At 43.4% G+C, this 25,075-nt stretch overlaps 2 protein-coding genes across 3 annotated transcripts; one reads left to right on the forward strand and one right to left on the reverse strand.

Moving 5' to 3' along the window:
• The first annotated feature begins 471 nt into the window (after nt 1-471).
• On the forward strand, nt 472-12,981 carry itih5 (inter-alpha-trypsin inhibitor heavy chain 5). 2 transcript variants are annotated; one of them, XM_070929098.1, is made up of 14 exons: nt 472-585; nt 666-710; nt 1,265-1,428; nt 2,092-2,193; nt 3,127-3,416; nt 3,681-3,853; nt 4,098-4,214; nt 6,724-6,895; nt 7,213-7,522; nt 8,943-9,625; nt 10,083-10,136; nt 11,412-11,528; nt 11,635-12,012; nt 12,650-12,981. In XM_070929098.1, the coding sequence occupies exons 1-14, from the start codon at nt 472-474 to the stop codon at nt 12,907-12,909; spliced, it is 2,979 nt and encodes a 992-aa protein (XP_070785199.1). In that variant the 3' UTR covers nt 12,910-12,981. The 2 variants fall into 2 exon arrangements, with proteins under 2 accessions (XP_070785199.1, XP_070785200.1); XM_070929099.1 differs by having other exon boundaries at nt 3,127-3,410; nt 3,684-3,853.
• Nucleotides 12,982-15,613: 2,632 nt separating this feature from the next.
• tmem110l (transmembrane protein 110, like) lies at nt 15,614-24,006 on the reverse strand. The gene is made up of 8 exons (XM_070929236.1): nt 23,817-24,006; nt 21,113-21,161; nt 20,689-20,784; nt 20,478-20,599; nt 19,440-19,552; nt 18,246-18,329; nt 18,016-18,147; nt 15,614-15,742 (listed from the first exon to the last, which is right to left on the reverse strand). Exons 1-8 carry the CDS (start codon nt 24,004-24,006, stop codon nt 15,614-15,616), a joined length of 915 nt encoding a protein of 304 aa, XP_070785337.1.
• Between the last annotated feature and the right edge of the window lie 1,069 nt (nt 24,007-25,075).

Here is a 25,075-nt window from a genome sequence, read left to right on the forward strand (position 1 = left end):
TCAGTGTCATTGTGAAGTAAAGATACTGTATTTCCTGTCACTGTCTGTCAATTACAAATCCAAATTTCTACAAAAACAATACAAAGAAAATCATTAAAGCTACATAGAGTAATGTAGAGTATCAAACTACAGCAAAGAAACACAGCAAAATGTTCAAATAAGTTCAAATAGCATGTAATCCTTATCGCTGCTCCTTCTGACACTTTTAGGGACAGGCTTCTTATTTCGGGTTTTAACTCGTAACTGCAAAGATTCCGACACTCCCTGAAGGCAGCAGCCCTAATTGCCGCTCACTCAGGAGTGGGACTGAAAACACTGCATCTCTCTCCTCCAGTGGGTGGGCGTATTTTCCTTCCCCACACCGTGTCACTCCTCCGTCCGGTCACTGGGATCTGGACTGACGGAGACTCGGAGACGCTGGAAATAATGTCCCAGTTATCTTCGTGAGTTTTACCGGAGGAGGACTTCAAGATGCTGCTGCTGACTTTACTGATGTGTTTCAGCCCGAGTGTACTGGGGCAACTGGAGGACTCCCAGTTTGGAGATGGCATTGACTCCGACCTCGCAGATTTTGATTTAGATATTGTAAGACATTTAAAACACGAAGGTGTTGCACATTCTGGTGTTTGGATTTCCTTCTCTGACTCCTTTGTTTTTGTACACAGGCGCCGCGCAGGGTCCCCCGGCAGGTGAAGACTATACTGACCAAGGTAAAGACAAGGTGTGAGTTGGGTTTGAGTCCAAATAATTATTTAAAATGGAGGATGAGAAGCAATGCCTTCTCTTATATCATTTGGCACAGCGGATAAATATTGATACCCTCTAATCTGTCAATACTAATATAGAGTTTATGGTGAATTGACCTCTCTGCCATGAAGGAAACAACTTTAAATGTTTTTTAATAGTGGCCTAGAGCTCATGACCTAGTTTAAGATATTTAGAAACAAATATTTTGTCAGCCGAAACTTGTGCGCTTCGGGCGTGACGCGCAGGAGATCCGCCAAGCGCGCAGATGTGCCAGAATATCTGTAATGAGTCTGAGCTCATGGGAACAAAGTCATCTGCCTCAGTTTGCTTCTTGTAACTATGGGGACATTCAGGTTTCCTTTGGATAATATATCTTGACTAATCAAAAACAAACTGAGGAATGTTCAATACGCGCAGCACAGCTGCGTAAAATCGTGCCAAATTACCGTTTTTAGTCCAGGTGATATTTGCGTGCTGGCGCTTCTGCAGTGATGGTGTTTTCTCGTTTCCTTTGCAGGAGACTAAACCTCACATCCAGGAACTCTCCATCAAGACCACCATCATCTCCCGCTACGCCTTCACCGCGGTGTACTGCGCCATGCTCAACCGGCACTCTGCTGCCTCCGAGGGCGTCTTCCAGTTCCAGATCCCCGCTAATGCCTACGTCTCCAACTTCACCATGTAAGAGTCGTGCAGGTCACCCGACAGTGGACCTAAAACCACAATAAGATGATCACAGCATGATTAGGATAAAAGTTTATTGTTATTTATTGTTAGGATATTGTATCATACAAAGTTTTCACCGAGATACAATCAACATACAAAGCAACAGAATAATAAACATACATTTCCCTATAATCTTCCTGTGAGCCCTCAGTTTTTATCTTGGGTCGCCCTCCCCAAGGGGCCTGACCTCCACTTTACAATTACTATTTAAATTCTACTTCTGGTGGATTGTCGGTGAAGTTTGACAAAGTTTTAGTGAAGTAATCGCTCCAGTTTGTCCCCAGAAATCAGTCAATCTGAGCAGGTTTGGACGTTTTTCTTTCATAGAAGAAACAGGATTTAGTGGCTGCAAGGATTTATGACGGTTGCTATGGAGATGTTAGCAAGAAGACAAGAAAGGGTCAAAACTTTCATGCTGCTGTTAAAACACACACACACACACACACACACACACACAGTTTCATTCATGTGCAGGACTGTTACCCATAAACAGGTAACAACAGGATTTTGTCCATGAATTCGGCCTTTTGTTTGAGAAAACCCAGTTGAAAACGTGACAATAGGTGGTCCTGAACATGAGCGCCGCTCTAATCCTCGACCTTTGACCCCGTGAACCAGGATCATTGGAGGGCGTGTCTACCAGAGCGAGGTCAGGCCGAAGGAAAAGAGGGTCAAACAGGAGAACGGCAAACCCAAGAACAAAGAGTCAGGCGATGCAAGGTAAGGTGTGTGTGTGTGTGTGTGTGGCCACTATGGCTGGCTGTTAATTACACAGCAGCACACGTTCCCCTCTAATATTCCTATTTTGCAAACAGAGATTGATAACATCCCAACTAAAACCTCTTTTACCACAACCAGGCGGACGCACAGAGGGAGTGTGTGTTCTGAATGTCTGAAATAAGCTCATTGCTCCAGAGACGACGACTGTCATATAAATCTGGGACCCAAGAAGTGACATATGGAAGAAGTGACATCAGGGTTTCCAGCTGTCATATGAAAAGAGACATTTCATTAAATGAGATTTAGTGATTCACTGACGCTGCTGTAAAGGGCAGAGCAGGGCAGGAAGGAAAGGAGTGAAGAGGAAGATGTGAGATTAGACAGCGGCAGGACTTCCATATTCATGATATCACCACTTGGACTGTTCACTTCGACACTCCACCTCTTCTTCCCTAATTTCTCCAGAATTTGTCTTCTTCGCTCATCTAATGTTTTCCTGTTTACAGCTGCTGCTCTTCTGATTTCAGTAAAAGATACACATAAAGTACATTCGTTAATGAGTAAAGTCAAAGTACAAACTTTTACATTTAAATTTCTCATGTTAAAGTCACTGCTAAGCAATTTCTTAAAACAGCAGTTTTGAGCAAATTTATTCAAACAAAAAAAATAATGCATTTGTTGGGGACTACTTTTAGGGGCGGATTAATCCACATTCGGTGCTCTAGTGAGTTTCTCCAGCAGCAGGACTGTTCATGTGGTAAAAGCCAACTTAAGTCACTATAAGTCACTTTTTACAGTTCAAATATTAATTTGAATGCAACCCACTAACCTAATCCTAAAGCATGTTGTGGAAAATTACTGACTTTCATCTGACAAATCCTCCAGTGCTGGCATTACTCACACTGTCTCCACTTCCCTCCGCTCCCCCCCCAGGCCTGAGCCGGAGGTGGAGGTGTTCAGGATGGCGGCCAGCATCCCTGGTCGGAACCGGGCCGTCTTCCTGCTGACCTACGAGGAGCTTCTGCAGCGGCGGCTGGGGCGCTACGAGCACGTGACCAGCCTGCGGCCGCTGCAGCTGGTCAGCCGCCTCAGCCTGGACGTCACCATCGTCGACCACTCGCCCATCGTGGACCTCCAGGTGCTGCCGCTCCGCAACGGCAGGAGCAACAACGGTGCTTCCAATACTGCAACTGGGCCCACTGCACCCAAGACACCAGGTTTACACATACATCTGATTACTTCATCAGTTATTTCTATTACATATTTGTTAATTTTGTAGTTTTTTTTTTATTTTATTTTGCTTTAATTGTTGTTTCCTTACTGCTGTTATCTTGATGGTGCTGCACCAATAATATTCTACACAGAGATCAGCTTTAGATCCACCGTGACAACCTTTTAAATCCACACGGTCACGGTCACTTTACATGTTTCGGGGATTCGTTCTTGAGCCAGTTAAAAACACAAACACACTTCCTGTCTTTGTGCCTCAGCCAAGCCGGAGCCTCCCGTCACCACCGTGATCAAAACCGAAAAGAACGTCTGCAAGATCACCTTCAGCGTCAACATCGTCCAACAGGCCAAGATCACCACCAACGGCCTCCTGGGAGACTTTGTGATCCGCTACGATGTGCAGAGGGACATGGGGATAGGAGACATTCAGGTGATCTCAAAAACAACAAATCCTTCGATAAAACCAGATAAGCAGCCTGTGAAAGGGCATAAAAATTGTTTTCATACTTTGTATGTGTGCACATCCAACTATACACGCACACACACACACACACTCATCCACCCACCTGTTAGTCATTCATTTCTCTGGTTTCCTGCCACAACAGTAACTCCGCTGCCAAACTCTGACAACTACTGCAACTGATCTCGCTGCCTGTTGCGTCTTTCTTTCCCAGGTTTTAAATGGCCATTTTGTCCACTACTTTGCCCCCAAAGACCTGCCCGTCGTGCCCAAGAATGTGGTGTTTGTGATCGACACCAGCGCCTCCATGCTGGGGACTAAGATCAGACAGGTACAGCAGCACACTCGGTGGATATCTGGAAAAACTGTTGTGAAGTTAAAGCTACAGGAGTGTGGCACCGATTGTTTAGATATCCGGTGTCACAGGTTTACAGATTAAGGTTTAGGTTGTAAACAACTGCATTTTTTCTCCTTTTAAGGCAGACATTAGTTTCAGATCATGCAATTATTGCTTTAAAGTAATCATTTGACATTCGAGGCTCGACTGCTGAAGGGCGTTGAATTGTTAAGTTGTTAAAAAAACAATCAATCCCAGAAGATAAATAATCAAACATAAACTGTGAGGAAACAATTAAGTAAATTTGGTGCCTTTAATTTCAAGTGTCAGATGTCAGAGCCTTCAGTAAGTACCTGAAAGCACCACAATGGAAAAGGTGCTTTTAACTGCATCACTACTCAGCATTAGCATTAATTTAGGCAACAGAACGTTAACTGAGATGTTGAGCATGAAAGCTGATTCTTGAAAAAAGGTCCATGTACTAGCTTTTTGTGGAGGTTTCCACTGCATCTCATGGTCTTCATCAGTGGATGGGGTTCTGCTGACAAAGATGATATGAGGGTTAAAATGTCTGGAAAAAGCTGGTAAGTGTCAAAAAGTTGTCAAACGTCAGTGATGGATTAAATCAAATGTCTCGTTGGGGAACTATGGTTTTGAAAAAGGTCAGGATTATTGTCAAATGTACAGTATTAGCAAGAAATGGGATAAAACACTGCCAACGGTGTCCTTTAACAGTATCAAAACTCAACTGTGGGGACGATCTATGCTTCATTATAATGCATTAGCTGAGGCTGAAAACGACGGGCAGTTTTCTGCTCGTGCTGTCCCTGACTCCACAATTGAATTTGGTCCAATCTGAGGGACACTTTTAACTGATGCAACAGCAGTTTTGGGATTTAGGCTGATACGTTTGGTGTATTTTCACATTAAAATCTTACCTATTGCAGCCAAAAGTTCCACCTTGGACCAGAATTACCAGATAATAAACTCACTCTCTCGCTTTCCCCCCCCCCCCCCCCCCCCGAGTGTGTCAGAGAAATTCTGATGAATTTTCTTGCAGAACTTCAATGGCTATATTGGATCAGAAACGCGACACCCCACCTCCTCACTCCCACACTGGAATATCAATATCAGACCCTTTTTCCTCCATCTGCAATAGCAGGATAATCCCCTCGGCCAGACTCAGAGCTGATCTCTGCAGCTGCCACAGCGAAGAGCACAGAAACAGAAAAGAGGAAGAGAAACTGGAAAACAGATTTTCACTGAGAAAGAAAAGAGACATACAGCACAAGGCTGCGCTGTGAGGAGGAGGAAGGTCAGTGTCTATGGGGTAATGGAACTTTTTAGACAACAGCACCCTCGACCCCTTGATCCGTCCCCCCACCCATCGCCTGCCCCCAGCGGGCCGCAGGAACAGAACAACAAGTGTGTTTTGATTTGGCTCCACAATAGAGGGTTTCACTGTAGGGCAGGCCGTGGTTCTGACCTCTGCTGTATACAGCCCGTATAGACATCTATAAACCCCTCAGCGCCAAATTATATCTGACACCCACGCACAGGGCTGCAGAGATGCTCCACAGCAGAGAAGCAGGACGACGTTTTTCAGTCTACGTACTTTGGCTCGTCTATTTCCTTACATGGATTTCTCATGCTCGACACCTTAAAGGTCTGGAGTCAAATTTCATAGTTACAGCTAGAAATGAAAGCAGTATAATACAATGATTAAAACCCATGAATCACCTGCAAGCGGCCAAAACCCCACCGTACGTATCAAACACATTTCACGGACATCTGAGAGAGAATCACACCAACGCAGGCTAAAACATAATGTTCTTGGAGGAAACTGCTGTTTTCTCTAGAAAAAGGTTTCTGGTGGATTATTGTGTCAGCATGAATGCAAGGATTGTGGAATATGGCATATGGAACCCATTCAAAGCCCGTTGGATAGACTGAAAGACGCGTGACCAAAGTCAAGCTATAAAAACGTTGTTTAACATACAAATGAAACAACAAACTCTTTAACATTTTAAGACGTAATTAGCTTAAGTGTTCAGATTAACTGATAAACATGCGCTCGCCACCACCCTCCTGGGCTCGATTCATGGGTGGAGTGTGTGTGTGTGTGTGTGTGTGTGTGTCACCACTGCTGGTCAAAAGGCCGGGCGTTTGATTTATGATATGTGTGTTTTGCTTCCAACCACTTTAGCTCCAGCGTTATAATACAATAAGCATGAGACCAGGACCACAATGTGCATTCAGCTTTCTGTTGACACAAGAGTGAGAAATCTTGTTGTGTCTGTTGTAAGAAATTCAACACACAGTTTGAGAAACATCACAACATCACAGTCTATAGGGTTTTCTCTCAGTAATCCATTAAAGCTGCATCTGTCCACCAGAGAGCTGCTGTCAGGAAGGTATGTCGAGCAGCGAAGAATTGTTGGATTGGATTCACATGTGGAAGGTTTTGAAATAATTTCTCGTTCACGCGCTCTTTCTTTCTCAGACTAAAGACGCTCTGTTCACCATTCTGAAGGACCTGCGGCCGGGCGATCACTTTAACTTCATCAGCTTCTCCAATAGGATCAAAGTTTGGCAGCCGAATCGCCTCGTACCGGTGACGCCGCTTACTGTCAGAGACGCCAAGAAGTTTATCTACATGCTGGCGACCACTGGAGGTGACACGCGATTGTCCTAATGGCTTGTCTTCTTCACTGTTCCTATATTTTGATAGAAACTTGAACTGACTCTTGTGCATGTAAATGTTTTATTCATGACTTAAGTGCACTGTTAGAAACTGTATACACATTTTCTGGTTTAATCTGGTTAAGGATCTAGGCAGAACGTGGTTATCTGCTTTGAATAACCCTTTAATGAGCTTTTCATTTTCTGGCCTCAGGGCTATAAAATCTATAAAGTTCGACTAATTCACTGTATTTCCATGTCCTTGACGTTTCCCTGAGCAATAATCTGTCATGGCGTCTCTTCACTGCAGGCACAAATATCGATGGTGCCATCCAGACTGGCTCCTCTCTGCTTCGGGATTACCTCTCAGGCCCTGACGCCGGCCCGAACAGCGTCTCCCTCATTATTTTCCTGACTGACGGACGGCCCACGGTCGGGGAGATCCAGTCCGCTGCCATCCTGGGGAACACTCGCTCGGCCGTGCAGGACAAGTTCTGCATCTTCACCATCGGGCTCGGGAACGACGTGGATTACCGGCTGCTGGAGCGCATGGCTCTGGAAAACTGCGGGATGATGAGACGCATCCACGAGGAAGCCGACGCCAGTGCTATGCTCAAAGGGTAAGAGGGCACTTTTTGTGTGCTATCACGTTTTCCCAGATGGCAACATGGCAGCCATCTTGGATTTGTAAAAAAAAAAAAAAAGAGGCGACCAAATGGGGATTGCTCTTTATCTCAGCTTCTAGATGGTCCTACACTCAAGATGCTGGTGATTAAGACCAGAGAAATTAAGAGATTATATCAGAAACTGGGTTCAGCAGATCTAAAACAGGCACGAAAGTGACCTAAGACTGGCTTAACAAAGTGGTCTGAAATCACTTTTTAAACCTGTGTTGTTTAGTCTGGTTGAATCTGGTTCGTAGTCCCCTTTGGTATGAGTCATGTGGGCAGATCTGAACTCAGCAATCGTACAGCAGACCAAAAGAACCGCACCGCTGAAACTGGTATAAAACTGGTCTGCAACTGATCTAAATCTGCTCTAACACTGGACTGAAAGAATACTAAAAGTAACCATTATAAAATGTCCCCATCATATATGTATAATCCTCCTCTTATTAAGCAATTAGCTTTCCTTAATCCCTCCCCTCCACCCCACTGACACGTCCCTCCATCTCTCATCGAGCTACGAGGGAACGACGACCGCAAATGTGACAGTGCTGACAACAGACCTCTTTAATGAACTTCAACATGGGACAGCCGCCCTCTTTCTCTCTCATACCGTTTTTTTTTCCTTCCTCTATCCTTCACACACAACCCTCTTCTCTCTCTCTCTCTCTCTTCCGCACTCGGACACACGAGGTGTTTGTTCAGTCGAGCAGGAATGTGTGTGTGTTGTGAAACCTGCATCTTAGTACGTACGTGGGGTTAACAGATAGACTCCACAGATAATAGCCCTCGTCCTGCTTGAACAAACACGCCGGCTAAGAGGTGAGGAGGTTTACTGCGGTGTGACAACAAGGACAGGACGAAGGACTTATACACACACACACACACACATTCACAATCTTTGCTTTATACACACTCTTTTATGAATGTGTGCACAAACTCTGAAGTGGGGTGGCAGTAGCTCCGAGAGGTTAGACAAGCAGATTTATGGCCGGAAGGTGGCTTGTTTGAATAAACAAGACATTTGATGAAATCTGTAATAACAGCCTTCTTTTTCTACCTCAAAAACTACCGCTGATGTGCCCCGGAGCAGAGTCAGAGTCTGGAGGTTAGAACTGCCCCCCAAAGAAATACAACAATCTGTACTGGTAATGTAATGGTTGTCGGGCGAGGTTGTTACAGCACCGCAAAACCTCAAAAGTGTCTGAGTTTAACCTGAAGACAGTTGTTTGAATGCTGGTTTCTTTTAGCCACGATCACAACCTTTATCTAACCTTTTAGACCCAAACATTAACCATAGGCACCTTAGAGAATTTACAAAATACCTTTCAGCTGCAATCCATCCCTGCATAGACGTCTCCTTGTTCCTTTCTAGGTTCTACGATGAGATAGGAACCCCTCTGCTGTCTGACATTAGGATCAACTACACTGACGACGCCGTCCAGTACGTCACTCAGCATCTGTTCACCAACTACTTCAACGGCTCTGAGATCGTCATCGCCGGCAAGCTGAGCAACCAAAGTGCAGAATCCCTCCACGTCCAGGTTACAGCCAGCAACAGCGACAAGAGCATCATTTTGGAGACCGACGTTCCACTGCGGCACCAACAGACTGAGACTGAGAAACATGTGAAAGCAGCCACAGCAGCAGTCGCGGCTGGAGCTACGGCTCCAGGGTCAGGGGTCACACAGGGATTAGGAGTTGCTTTGGGTTCGCTAACGGAAGACTTTGTGGAACGCATCTGGGGTTTCCTGAGCGTCAAGGAGGGGCTACGGTCACGGCTGCGCAGCCAAACTAGCAAGGAGAGGGAAGACCACATCCAGCAGGCCACCAATCTGTCTCTGACCTACCACTTCCTCAGTCCCCTCACCAGCCTGGTGGTGGAGAAGCCCGAGGTCCTGGCTGACGGCACCATGGCACCGACGCCCACCATCACCCCAGCAGCTGGTGAGACTGTCTCAACTGCCAACGAGCTGCCAGGTGACGTAGAGGACGGAAAGCCACAGAAACCCAACGGGACGCCAGGCAGCCAGACTTCAACCCTGGGCAACAAGATTGGTGAGGTTGCGTCTCTGAGATTTGGTTGTACAGGGTGTCCGAAAAGTCTGCTATCACGGGTAAAGTGACAGCACGAGGATAAAAACTGATGGTCACAATAACAATGGATCTTCTAAAACCATTCCTGCTCCATAACTAATGGGTGGTCATTTAACTGGGTCACCTTCGGAAGCCATTGTAACTGTTGTGAATCCAAGCTGACTACAGCTGTTGTCCTCTGCAAAGGCGCTAACTACAAACTTTTCAGAGCCACATTTCAAACCTACAAGGGGTGATACTGATTTTCGCTGGAGTATTCCTTCAAGAGAGCATGCAGGCCATATAACCATATCACTTTTACACTAATAACTGACGGACAAACAGTTCATGTCACTCATGTGGAAGATTTTAAGAGCAAGCATTAAATAATGGTCGCCCTCTGACTCAATGCAGCAGATAATTATTCTCTTCCTTGTAGGTAAAGTTGAAAGAAGACCAGCCAAGAAGTCCATCACCATCTCCAAAACATCAGGTGACTCCACATTCTCTCTCTCTCTCTCATGTAAACAGTTTTAACCTGCCTGTTTCATCTGATAACATCTGAACCCTATATACTGCGCGCATACATGCAGCGGTTACAAGACTCCATAAGGAGACTTGAAAGAGAGGAGACGGGGAATGTACAGTAGACTCTCTCTCTCTCTGCGCTCTCTGCGTGGGCGGCCTGTAATTTGGATGCTCGTCAGACGGCCGGCAGCTTCGGCGATGCCTCTGAACATGACCTGCAGAGAGGAAAGAACACAGAGGGTCTAATTGAAATACCAACACAAGCACTACGTGGCACTTTAAACATGCAAGTGCGTGTTCGTTAACACACACACACACACACACACACTGTTGGCGAATGAGTTAAGAGATGAGAAGTGGATGTTTGTGCATGTGTTACAGTAAAGAGAAGGACCCCATCAGAGGCAGTTAGTGAGGGCTAATGACCCTGTCATTACCGTTGCTCTATCATCTCCTCTCATCTCCTCTCATCTCATCACTCCTCTATTCATCTTAGCTGGTTCTCACAAGCCCGAGGAGACTCCGGCTGAAGATGTAAACTATCACACAGAACCCGGTCTGAGTCTGTATACAGAGCAACAGAAGTCCTAATTAAAGACAGCTACTAATCAAAGATTGTAGCTTAAGTTTGAAGGGTTTTTTGTTTCATTCATTTGGAAAATTAACAAATTTTCTTTGTAATATAAACAAATGTTCCACCTACCTCCTAGCTAGCCTATGTTGCACTAGCATCTGTAACTCAATTTCTCAAACAGGGCTTTTTTAAAATCTTTTAGTCTTTTCTGAAAGTGCAGCAGGTTTCCTTTCCATTTCAAAGCTGACTGGGTATCTAACTGCACCTCTTCAGCTCATTATAAACCCTGTTAAATGTCCTGAAATAACACCTTTGTGTCCTCAGTGAAAGCTACAGCCCCACTGGACAGTCGCCTAATATTTGGACAAGATAAACGACGAGTATCAGTCAGCAATTAGCATGCTACCATTGCCTAAAAAGTTTAGAATTACATACATACTTACAACTCCATCTTTCTGCATACTATTAAATAAAACTGGCTTCTTCTTAATGACTCCTAAATCGCTGGTTCGCCGTCACTTTGTAAACATGATGCTCTCAAAATGGGTCATTTTCATTTTTAAGAAATCTACTGTCAGGGCTACTTGTGATATTCCTGATTCTTGTCGCTGTGTTTTTAAAGGCCCCGTTATGTTTTTCTCTCTCTTAACCTTTAAACTACCTCAGCGGACGGTGACCCCCACTTTGTGGTGGAGTTCCCACTCAGTAAACTGACCGTGTGCTTCAACATCAACGGAGAGCCTGGACACATCCTGCGCCTGGTCTCTGACCACAAGCACTCTGGTGAGACTCATAATGCTGTTAAACCTCATTACACTAAAACTTATTTCACATCAAGATTTTCATTTTTTTTTTTGTTGGGTGGGTCATTTACGTTATGTGTCTCCAGGTGTGACAGTGAACGGTAAGCTAATCGGTGCCCCAGCTCCACCGGGCAGCCACAAACAGCAGCGGACCTATTTCAGCACCATCACCATCGTGGTGGATCGACCCAAACGTGCCTACATCGAGGTGACACCTAAGAAAGTGATCCTGGACGGGCGGGACAGAATGGTGCTGCCCTGCCACTCCACCGTCTCCGTGGACAGCGGCGCTCTGTCAGTGTCCATCGTGGGAAAGTCCAACGTGACTGTGACGGTCGGAGGAAACATCATGTTTGTGATCCTGCTGCATCAGTACAAGAATCCAGCCCCCTACCAGAGAGACCATCTGGGCTTCTACATCGGTCACAGCAAGGGGCTGTCACACAACTGCCACGGCCTGCTGGGTAGGTGCTAATGAGGGGCTGACATTCAATAATTGGCTGAGTGAGTAAGATAAAGGTTGTGAGTTGTGTTAAAATGTTTTTGTAATGATCCCGTGGGACGGTGAATACCAATCCAAATATACAAATACAGCCATTCGCTTGAGATATATACAAATGTCGGGGTTATCAGGCCAACAGTTCAAAAGGCACTGTTCTGTTGGACTCGGTTAGTGGGGTCAACATTAGTGTCCTCTTTGCTTTCACGTCACACCGCTGAGTAAAAAGCCAAAAAACATCATTTTGAGGAGATCACTGCACTTCCGACACAATTTGCAAATAGACCGAAACGTCTAATATGGAGAAAAAGAAGGCTCCGCACACTGAGGCTCAATTTAAGCCAAGATTTTGGTGAGTAGACCATCATCTGGGTAAATTTGCTGCGATGAAGATTTAGTGGTCAAAACCATGAAGTTATCCTTGAATTCTGATTTCTTGCCGCGGCTGAAAGTCAGAAGGAAATTCAGCATCCCTGTATTTTTGTGCAAAGAAATGGTCACATTGTTGACTTCTTAACATCAAGAGCTGCTGGCTGCCCTTCAAAGACTCACATCGAACTCGGAGACTAAAATAACTTGAAACCTTTGATTCGTTCTTTCAGGTCAGTTCCTGTATGAGGAAGTGGGACTGGCACAGCTTCCCGCACAAGGAGACATGAAACCCTCGTCCGTCCTGAAGGTGAAGGACCGCTCCGTGCCGGTGGTTCAGAAGAGCAGGAGGATCTACAGCGGGACTCAGAGCGTGGACTGCTGGTTCGCCCGCAACAACGCAGCCAAGCTGATAGACGGACAGTACGAGGACTATTTGATGTCGCACATGTTCGACACAGGGGACTGGACACACGGGACTAACAGAGTGTGAGACGGCGGCCACGAACTGTAGCTGTGGCATTTATTTGACTTAACTCATATTTTCCTCTGTATCCACATCACATCCAACAGAGTTCACATTTCAGTTTTCTTTTTACCTACAGTCTCTTTTGAATATATTTTTTTACTATTTCTAATGAAAATTAAATGTTTTTTTATTATATTGTGTGTATTGTTTTTTTACATTAATTGTAAATAAAACATTTAAACCCACATTTTGAGGTTGTTTTCTGAGACATAAAAACACATAACCACTGACTTTGTGTGTCACGTATGTCAGACGTGGCAACCAGCTGAAGTTCACACCTGGTTACCACGGAAACCAAGCCCGGTAACTAACCCCTTGTCCCAGCAGCAATGACTAGATGCACACCTAACGCACAAACACACACCTGTCATCAGCTGGAGGTCACAGGGCTGCTGGCCCCGCCCACACAGGTGTGCTCTGGCCAGGTCCCGCTCAGGTTGTCTGTCATCGCGCTGCCTCGCCTCCGGCCAGCGCAGGAATTCAAACACCAAAACATCGGTTCATGTGTCAATCATCTTTATTCATAGTACAGATTAAAGAGATACATTCGGTCAGGAGCACCGCGGCAGTTCACGGCCCGTTAATGACACTTCAGGACGTGCTGTGCCATTTTATACACATGATCATAATTTGGTTTATAAAAACAAATACATACGAGATACACTGGAATACAAAATTAAACATTACAGACGGAATATGTCAAACTAGATCTTTTGGCATTAAACCGTAGATGTTAACAGGAGGATGGAGAATATATTAAGAAAAGTACCTCAATCAAATACTGAATCCAGAGCTTATCTACCACCTGTAGTTTGGCAATAACTCTCAAAATTCTCCCATTTGCTTTACTCACTAAAAACTTCCTATTCCAATGTTGTTACCACAGATTGGACCACAATATATAAAGTCAAATACATATAAAATATTACCAGAATAAATAAAAGAAATGTGCCATAACTTGCAAACGTTTAATCCACAGCTACTGTATCAGCCCACTGAGAGTATTGCTATGAGGGAGTAGTGGGGACACTCTCATGGGAAATTAAAATCTGAGGTCTTGAGAGAGAATAAAGTCATAATATTTTGAGGAAAAAATAAAAAATAAAGTAAGTTTGAGAAAAAAAAATTAAATAAAATACTTAATTTTAAGAAAATGGTAACAACAATAAAGACATTTCAAGAAAAGGGTTGTTATATTTTGAAAAATACCACAACCACGTTCATATGACAAAACGTCATTTTAAAAGGAATAGTTTCATTTTCAAAAAAAGTATTCTCGATAAAGATCAATAACACACTGATATTTCTCCGTTAAATGTTAATCTACAGCCAGGACATGGTTAGCTTAGCTTAGCACAAAGACTGGAATCAGGGGGAAAATGCTAACCTGCCTGAGTGCAATGGTATAAAGTTGAGGAAGTCACTGCTCCCGACCAAGAAATAGTCCCCCATATAACTCCTCGTGAAACCCCACCATGTCATTTTTCCACTTCGTATTTTGCACAGATTACACATGCAAGATATAACACGTCAATCAGTGAGCTTTAGAGGCACTAGTAAGTTATGTTGCCTTTATTCGGAGCCAGACTAACTGTTTCCCCCTGTTTCCAGTCTTTATGCTAAGCTAAGCTAATCAGCTGGCTGTAGCTTCATGTTCAGCGTAGAGACATCAGAGAATGGTATTCATCATCCCAGCTAAAAATAAAATTGTGACTTTATTCTTGTAATATTACTACTTTTTCTCTTAAAACTGGGACTTTTTCCTCATTTTTCTCAAAATATTCAGACTTTATTCTGAAAATCTCAGGGTTCCCCCCCAACCAACAGTGGCTCCAATACTCCATCATATACAACAAATACACAAATCATTGCAGAAACATGGTGCGTCCTGGTCCTTTAAACCATTTCCTGCCCACATGTATTGTTTCCATGTAACCACAGATGTCAACGTGTTTGGTCCGTCATGACTGCAGCAGCCAAAAAAAATCAAGTGCGTGGTTTTAAAAAAAAAATAAGACCATTAACGAACTTTCAAACTTAAAATAAGCAGCCAGAGGGAGAATGTGCAGGAATGACTATAATTACAAATTAAAGAGGTGGATCTGAAGTGATTATATCAGAGACAGAGTAAAATCTTAGAGTACTTTTATATATACTTTACTCACTTGCTCCTCTTTGGAATATGATAGGCGATAAATGACTCTCTTTAGAGCAACATCAATCCCAAAAGTCCCCAGAGCGGAGAAAAGACGGATTTATTTCAGTCTTTGTCGTTACCACCTGCACATTTTGCCCTGCGGGCGCAGCGCTCCTTGATAGTCTCTCTCGGCACACGTTCAGTTGCGGTTGCTCTGATGTTCTCTTGCAGCAAACGGAGGCAGCAAGGTGAGAGGATAAAGACGCTACTTGATTTACATGCATACAACGAGTCACAGGAGTCCAGTTGTAACTATTCGCACCTTGAGTGCAGAGGAAGGCAGGTAAGGCTGTCGTGTTCACATTTACAGGTTATATGACCTTTAATTGTGCCTGCGCTTACAAGGAAGCTGACATTTAGACCTTTAATCAGAGGAGTTTTTTGTGTTTGCTCATATTTAGGCTCTTTAGAGTGTTTTGTCTGTTGTGTGTGGACAGCGGACGGACGAGTAGGAGGTCACATCACCTGGGTTTACACCATCACCCAGCTGGGTCTCAGTGGTCCTCCAGAATACTGCACATTAGGGACTGGCCCGACATCGCCGGGATCTTCCTCCCCCTCTGAAGCCTCGTCTGTGTCTGTCTCGACGGTCAGCAGGACCTGAGAGAAGACAAAAGATGTTAACGGATGCAACACAAGCAGCACGCTGAAGGTACAGGGAAGTAGTTATCCACTGTTGTACGTTTGGATTCTGCATCATCGACGAAAAGCTGGGAAACATCTCAGTTCTGCATTCCCAGCCTAAAGTGGAAAATATCCCGGTTTATACGGAGCCTGGAAGACGTTCTCCAGCAGCAGCAGGGATTCAAATCCCAAAGGAGCAAAATTCCACAACTATATGACATTTACGGCACTATAAACCTCCATATGTTGCTTTATATTAGGCCTTGACAAGATGATGAAAACACCCCTTTGAAGAGCAGAACAGATTCCGATATTGGGACAAAGACAGGGCTAGCTGTGTTCTCGCTATTGCCACTAGGGGCGCTATAGTCCGAATTTTCCGAATTCTACACATAGTAGCTGTAAAAACTTTGATAATCTGTAAACTTTTACACACCAGTTTTCAAAGGACAAAGTTATTATCCCACTCTCAGTAGTTGGATGACACCGCAATGCAAGAATCTGATCATCTCCACTATAACCTGGATGTCACAGGCAGCAGCAACAACAACAGCATTGTGACTATAGCTTGGACCACCACCCCCACCAAGACCTCATTTAAGTCAATGCCTCTCTATCCGTCGTCCTCCTCCACTTCGCTCTGCTTTCCATAACATCAGCGCGTGGAGACGAATCCTAAATGTCACTTTTATTCCCGGGATGAAGGCTTGATTTATGTCCGCCTGGCAGACGACCAGGGAAAAGGGAAGAGGAGGGAGTTATAAACACTCTCATCCCACTGAACACGAGGGTCGTGCACCCCAGCTGTCACTTGTCCTGAAGTCTGTCAGTTAGATCTGAGAGAGGGAAAAAAAGAAATGACCCGGGCTTCTGTGCTGTGTGGAGGCGGCGGCGGCGATTAAACTGATTCTCTGAACACAACAACAGGCCTGTTACAGTGTCATCAGTCCAGATAAACCAGAACTGAAAAACTCACACGAGACGAGTAAAGACTCATCGTGTGGGCATCCTCTCGGGCGAGTGGTTGCATCCCTCTTTCCCTTCGTTTCTCAGCTCTTTACTGCCTACAAGCAAATAAAAGCTGTAAAAATGATTCTCTGATTCACCTAAATTACAAACAAAACGTGTGAACACCTTTTGGACCACATTACATGGCCAAACGTATATGGACACCCCAAAAAGTATGTGGTAACTCAAAAATGACACCCATAATGTGAATGTTGAACCAAAACCACGTGCATTCATCTGCTGAGCTCTACTTTCATCCAAAAACTGATCCAGGGGGGCTTCTGCAAGGACTCACTTTTTGCCGTGAAAACAAAAAAAAAGTAGATACTGTACAAAAAAGAAAGAATCACATTTTTATTCTTAGGATATAAAAATAAAACCACCACAGGAAAACCAGGATCCACCAACACCAACAGTAACGAGGGAGGACAGGACAGTCTGACTCAGTATTTCTGGGACTGAATTCATCTGGGTTTGTTCCTCATTAGATCAAGTGTGTGTGTGTGTGTGTGTGTGTGTGTGTGTGTGTGTGTGTGTGTGTCTACGCTGTGCTCATCCCCCCCAAAACAACAGGTGCGGTTGACACCCAGCGTGACTGCGTGGGCACATCAACCATCAACACCCATTTTCACACACACATTAAAGTCGGGCACATTCTTGTTCGGGAACAGGCTTTAGCGAACGTTTTGAAAAGTAATCCCTTCAAAAGGCCAAATGAGTCACTCACAGAGCAGGAGGCTCAGTCTGACACCTCTCACTGGTCTGGGGAGCAAGAGTTTAAGGTTAATTGAGGGTTTTTAAAGTGTTTTGTTTAAACTTTTAGACATTTCAATGCTCCCTGGAATTTAATTCTGTTAAATGTTCGAGACATGGAGCTGGAAAAGATCATCCAATCTTCTTCTTCTACGGCTTCCAATAGAGTTCATAATTAATAAAGATGTTATTCTTTCTTTGTAATAAAAAAAAGGGGAATAAAAGCACTTTTTAATTTGAATGCAGTGGACGTTAACCTTTTTATTTTGAACAGAGAGCTTTCGTTTCTAGAGTTTGGACCACAGTCATGATGTGACCCCCTGTTTGTTCAAGTTCATTAGATCTGTAACTGGGATCTGATACAGAGATTATCTGTAGAACGAAGCAGGTGGTTTAATTACATAAGTGGCTGAAAACGATAAGCAGCTGTTCACCAGAGCTCACGCCGTCTTGTGGACTCTTTCGGTATGAATATCGGTTATTCTCACCCGCGACTCCTCGCTGTTCGCCCAGGGCAGTGAGTCAGCCTTCTTCACCGAGCTGTCGCAGGAGTCATCCAGGCTCTTCATCGTCTTGTACTTCCTCATCATCAGGCTGTCCACCACCCAGAACATGATGGACTGCAGGGGGAGCCAGAGAGACTGGGGGTTACTAATGCTGCAGAGATAAAAGACTCAGCCCCCTTCTGCGACAGCTGGATCATGACGGCACTACTCACGTTCACTATGAAGGGCACGATGAGCATGACCAGCACCAGCTCCACCTGAGGGTTCGCAATGTAGCCCAGCAACACCTCCTGCAACTGGAGCAGAAGAAGGGAACGTTTAACTCACTGACATGTTGATAACAGTCACTTTAAAGAAAAAGCTGCTGAGTGAGAAGAAAAATTAACTGCTCTTAGTGTCAATAAAGAGCTTTTGAATACCGCCATCTAAATGTGTCTATAAAACCTCTAATTTTATGTTATGTTTGGTATAAAAATGATCACAAACAATAAAGAAATACTTGTGTATTTATGTATGTATGTATTAGAATTTCATATGTTGAAAACATTTGATCGTTTCTACAATATAAGATCATAAATATGTTTTGTTTTTGCCTTACATGGTTATGGTTATTCATGTAGATTTTGTAGAATATTACACTTACATATCTTTTGTGTATAGCATGTAGGACACATGCTTATATTGTACTGTATTTTCATTTTATTGTATTTTATATCTAATTTACTCTGGTCTGTACATTTTTCAGACTATGTCTCTGTAACTATTAATAAAACAAATATTTATAATCAGAGTTTGTCAAAGAGCGCGGAGACGATCTTTAAACAAAAGAAGTATAAACAAAACAAAACTCCATCTATCTGGAAATAAATAAATAATACACAGATAAACTCCCTCTTTATTCATTAGAAAGGCATCTGTTGCTATGACAAGGGCTAATTTGAATAAACAAATATGATCCCCAATGTCATGCAAACAAACTGTCCTTCAAATACATTAACATTGCCTCTATGTTTCCATTAGAATCAAAAAGCAAGTCATGTTTTATCCTCCACTTGTTTATTCTCTCTGTAGTCTCGATGACTTTCATCTAACAGTGCTGCCAGAGAATTTCAAACGACAAACCAAACAAAGCCAGAGCCAACAAAGAGAAATGAGAGAAGATTGTTAAAATCTGCTGTTTTTTTCATGTAGTCTGGTTGACCAGACCAAGAACAGTTTGGGTTTCAGTTGTAGCGAAGGCGGGTTCATTTGTCGACCAAATCACATTATATTCTATCATTTCCTCCTGTGTTTTTGGAAAATCTACGAGATTTTTCCCCATGCAAAAAGTATGATAATGTCACAGCTTGCCATCTTTCCCACAGGACCTGAAAGCAGCAGCACAAGCAGCTGTACGACTCTCTTACTTTGGACCATCCGGGGACGAGCAGCACCAGGCTGATCACACCTTTCTCCAGCACCATGATGAGCAGGTAGATGCCACACTGACCCAGCCATGCTGCTGCCTGGGGAGGGTCACCTGGAGGAGAAGACATCAGTAAAGTGGCCATCTCATATAAACACTTCATTATAGAAGATTTCAAGCGCTTTGGGAACCTTCTACCATTTCAGTATGTTTTGTAAAGTAACAACGTCATAAGCTTTCAATAGTGGAGCGACCTGCAGAAAATAGTAATCTGGCTTTGCTTTATTTTGTGAAATTATTCATTCATCATTCAATTCAACATTTCATCTCATAGTATTATTTCATTTTGTTTTCTTTGAATTTTAGCTTCTACACGTCTCGGATTGGTCGTATTGTGTTCTTTGTATTAAATGTTTGCACGACACAATCAGTCTAAAGGTTGAGTTCATGGTTTCAATAAATAACTCTGCCTTCCCCTAAACCTTTCCAAAGGTCTGTTACACACCACAGCAGACACAAAGGGGGGCGAGTCTGTCATTAAGACAGGAAGAAGGCGAGGAGGAGGACACCCAGACAGACTGGAGCTCACCTCGTGCATTTTTCATGAATGCACAAACAATTTGTAACACACCTTTCTGAAAATGTTTCAAACACAAAGAGAGAATCAAACATAAACTTGACCATGAAAGAGAAGTCAGGTGGTGTTCTGAAAGTTGTTTTGGTGATATTTTCCATCACACAAGGAAGGAAAGCAGAAGAAGAAAAAAACCAAAAAAAACACCAGCAGAGTGAGTGTAATAACTGGCGTGGAGTTAATCCCTCTCTGAAGCCACCGGGAATGTTTTCCGGGCGGGGTTGCAGCTGGAGATGCTGGCTCTCCTCCCACGTCTACCTCCAGAGGGTCTTCAGCGCCCTCCAGGGGCGGAAACCAGAGCTGCATCTTACCAACATTTTCCTCACATTCATGAATACGACTCCTCAGGACTTTCATGTTTTAGAATGACCAAAGAAAAGCAGCGCAGAGCATTTTTTCACTCACCATATTCTCCAAACATGAGCAATGTCCACTCCTTGTACTCCACTAGTTTGGACACCAACTTCACAGCCAACCAGATGACCAGCATCCCCAGCGTGGCGTCCAGCAGGAAGTTCATCAGATACCTTTTAGTAAAACGGGGAACCTCGGTGAGACGCCCCTGACAGCAGAACCTCATCATATCATGACTTGTCAGCGTTAATCAGTAACTCACAGGGAGCAGGGGTCCTCTTTGGTGAGCGTGGACAGGAAGACGTTGGCAAAGTGGATGAAGAGAGCACCGATGGCCTGCTTGGATGTGTCAAAAAACCTGGAAGAAATAACATGGACTATGTTAAATGTCTGAATTTGACTTATTTATTCTATTGTGTTGCTAAATCTAAAAATGTCTTTCTAAACATGTTAATGTCAAGAAACCCCAAGATGACATTCACAGACTAGACAGCAGGCCAGTATGAGACAAGTATTTTGAAGGAAACTTGAAGCTTTTCATTGTCCCGGTTCATTTAATCAATCAAGATTAGGGTTTTACCAACATTTTCTGTATTTTAATAGTTTTTCTTCGTCCATGCAAGTGTGTAAAATGTGAGGATGTAGGACAGGATATGTTAGAAGAAGGGAAAAGAAAAGATTCTGACCAGATCCTCCACGGTCGTCTGATCCCTACAGGCTCCCGGAACCTCTTCACTGTCAACAAAACAGGAAGTCAATCAAACAATCAATAACGTTTCCCACTAGACTTGTGTTTAACCTGCAAAACCATAACATGTCACACAGATTCTTTGCAGTTTGTTGCAGAGAGTCTCATCTGTCTGCAGGGCTGCAGGGCTGCAGGGCTGCAGGGCAGCGAAGACAGATCACGCATCGTCCTCGCTATCACGCCACCACAACACTTCATTCCTCCCCACCGGGCTCAGGGTGAACAGACGCCCACTGTTCCTCTATCTCGCCATCTCACAAGGTCAGAGAATGTGACTCTGCATGTGAAAACAGGATCGAGGCTTCCTGTGTTTTACATCTGTAAACTTTTGATGCAATTTAACTTGGTGTTTAGTCTGAAGTATGAATAAATACAATATTTGAAACAGCATCCACAACTACATAATAGCACAGTGTAATTGTTCATACTTTTCTAGACTTCTTCCTGCACTTTTCAAACTTTTTAAGCCATTTAAAGTGACTTGATCCAGATTGCTTTAGGGCTGAAACGATTAGTTGATTATTCATCAGCAGTTTTAATAAACAGTTCATTCATTTAAGTCATTCGTCAAGCAAAAATGCTCAACATTAGCTGATTCCAGCTTCTGAAAAAAATTAAGATTTGCTGATTTTCTCTGTTCTGGACACACAACAAACTGTATTAAGTATATCCAACGTGTGTCAAATCTCTCACATGATAGACTGGAAAACAGGCACTGCTGGAACCAGACATCAGAGGTGGCTAACAAACTTTTCAAATTTAAATATAAAGCTTTACCTTAAAGAACTGTGGTAGCTTTACTGGATATTAAGCCTTTATCTGAATTATGTGAGTGCAAGAATAATGACAAGTCAACGGGAGGAAACTCTCAAAAATAGCTTTGAGGAAGAGGACTCTGAACACAGATCAGCAGAAGGGATTCATGGTGCAGGCTTGGCTGTGACTTGGCATACTGCCACTGTGATCATAGCTGAAAGGCTCTTAATGCTCCGCTGCACACAAATAATGTGGTGTAAATATTAACAGATGCATGTGCTTTGACGAAGAACAGCACTTGTGCTGAGAACAGGAAAGGAGGGGGAAAAAGGGGAGGGATATCGATTCCTCCTCTAATAAGTAACTGAGTGGAGGTTAGAGCTCATTGATCTCACACACCCTCAAGGCCTGGCCTAATTCTGAAACACTTCACTGCTCTGTGGCTTCAACTGCTCTGAACCCGCCTGCTTGATTAGCTGATGAAATCAACATGACTGCATTGACCTTTCAAAACTACACTCTAATTATTAGATCATATGCCAACACACTCGTGGAATATGTGAATACTACACAGGATGCACATATTCATCATACCCATGTAGCATTGTGGCATATCAGTGGCCTTTAAGTTACGCCATACAAAGGTTCATTGACAATATTAGCATTTTAACAACCTCTGAATTCAGACAAAAACATAAAGCACATATAATTCAGTAAACTATAGTATAAATGTAATCCAGGAAGCCATGATTGGAGTTTTTAGTGTTCCTACTTGACAAGTACAAATCACCCCCTTCAGCTGCTGCAGAAGCATTAAACATTGCCTGTGGTGCAAAACTGGTAAGACGCCCAACATTCTTCCGGTCAGCTGCCACAGAATCACAAGTTATTTAGCAGTCAATAGCCATTGTTCAGACTGAATAAATCCTCTCTGGCTGTAAAGGAGCATCTTGTTTTCTTGTTAAGGCATGCACTCAAAAACTGTGAAAGTGGCTGAAATTCTGATATATTTCACTTAACTTCAGACATCAACTCTGAAGTTCAAATATTTTTAAATCAATGATGACATATTCCTTGAACAGCAGCCAGTCTCTTTCGGTTTGCTGCATATTAATATTATGTACATAATATATATTACTGAATAAACATATGGAGATTATATCAGTATACTTTTGGCAAGCCTTTTGGTTATTAAAAGGACAACAACAACAACGAAGCCCTGGATCCAAAACCTGCCATTCTGCCATGGGGATCCTGACGACACTTCCTTTAAAAACATCGCAATTAGTGATGCTGCTTTGCTTACAGGCACACTTACCGGTGAGGTATGGTATACCTTAATTATTTATGGTCCATTCGGGTGTTAACGGCAAATTCGGTACGTAGGTATGCCACAAACCGCACGTCATTTTATTAAAATATGTATTGAAAGTAAAGATGTACACAGATCGCTACTGCTCATGGCAACTGTCTGTTTTGTGGACGTGGAAGACGTTTGCGGTGATCACAATTTAAAAAAGGTAAAATTCCATAATAATGTGTTTTGCTTCCAGCACATAATTCACGCCGAAATGAAGAGTGAACCTTATTAACCAAGTAATGTTTCAATAAGTGTTCGATTTGTGTATGTCTTCCTGTTGAAAAGCAAGGCAATATTAAATTAGCATATTTTTCAGTGGGATTTGGTGCCAAGATAATGAGGCTCTGTGGAACAAATGTCAACAAAACGCCACGTGGACCAGTGTAGACTTTTAAAAGCACGTTGTTGTTTTTTTTTGCAGTTTGTGTTTCGTGCATCCTCTCCCTGAATAAACACAAACAGACTGTGACAGTGAAGATGTTTTCAGGAACAAGAACTTCGAGGGTCTGATGGATCCGATACTCACACATCAGCGTGCTGAAGGCGACGACAGCGAGGAGTCCCTGGATCAAGACGCCGAACCTGTCCGTCAGAGCTCCGTTATCGCAGCCGTGAGGATTCGCCTTGTTGATGTCAGACATGTTCGTCACTTCAAAAACGCCATTCTCCAAGAACCTTTTCACCAAGAAGACCCCGCTGTATCCGTACATGTCCATGTCGACGCGACAAAAACAACGCCGAGACAAAAGCAGCGCTCCCTCGGCGGGCAAAGAAGGGCTTAACCTTTCTTTACTCGACAAAAACAAACCGCCAAATTTACACTTCCGGTGACAGATTCGAGGCAAAGTTTTCCTTCAGTGTTTCCAGAGGCCGATGCTACATCTCATGATGCAAAAGCAGACAGGGTAATCGATTATCTGACTCACATCCATGTTTGTGACAACGAAAACACGTACTGTCAAGTAGCCCGAACGGAAAGACTAGCTTCCGGGAAAAGAAATATTTCAAAATAAAGGACATCAGGAGCAGCTTGGCAGAAATACAAAAGGACAGGCTACAAACTGTCATGTCAACATTTTAACAGAATTTGGTGAGGCCTCTCTTCAAGCAAAAATATCTGTTTCGTTTCATTATTATTTAATAGTTGAAATGACAAAATAAATAACAATTATGGGCAGATGCAGGATGACTATGGAAAATTGTCTTGAATACAGATGACAATAGCCAATATTTTTTTCATTTTTAGGTGACGCAGTAAATGCAGTTTTTCCAAATTATCTGTTAATTATCACACATCACAGGACACATATCTGCTGTTTGTCCCTCGTGTTCGACCAGAGACGGGAAAGAAAGCCGTCATGTTTTCTGCCACTTTCCAAAACAAGTTTGCAATTTGGAATTGAGGAATATGACATCTCTGGTCAAATTACTCAGATTTCAATTGACTCTGTTAGCTTATTTTTCCAATCTTAGCAGGCTATTATCTGATTTCAGCTGTTACCTTTTGTATTGTTTTGTCTGCAACTGTTTATGCTGCTGTCTTGCCCAGGTCTCCCTTGCTAAAGATTTTTCCATCCTCACCTCACATCCTCAAATTAAGCCATCTTCTCCAACCGGTACCATCCATATCCTTTTGTTCCCCTCTTGAGCACGTTTTCCATAGTTTTATTTTGAAGTACTTAGACCTAACTTCCGGTCGTAGCTCGGCTACCTTGACCGCGCGGCTCCCGCAGCAGAATTCCTTGAATGTGCGCGAGGCCGCTTGAGAGCTTCACAGCCTTTTTT

Source organism: Enoplosus armatus, chromosome 22 (genome assembly GCF_043641665.1).
Source record: "Enoplosus armatus isolate fEnoArm2 chromosome 22, fEnoArm2.hap1, whole genome shotgun sequence".
Lineage (NCBI taxonomy): Eukaryota > Metazoa > Chordata > Actinopteri > Centrarchiformes > Enoplosidae > Enoplosus > Enoplosus armatus.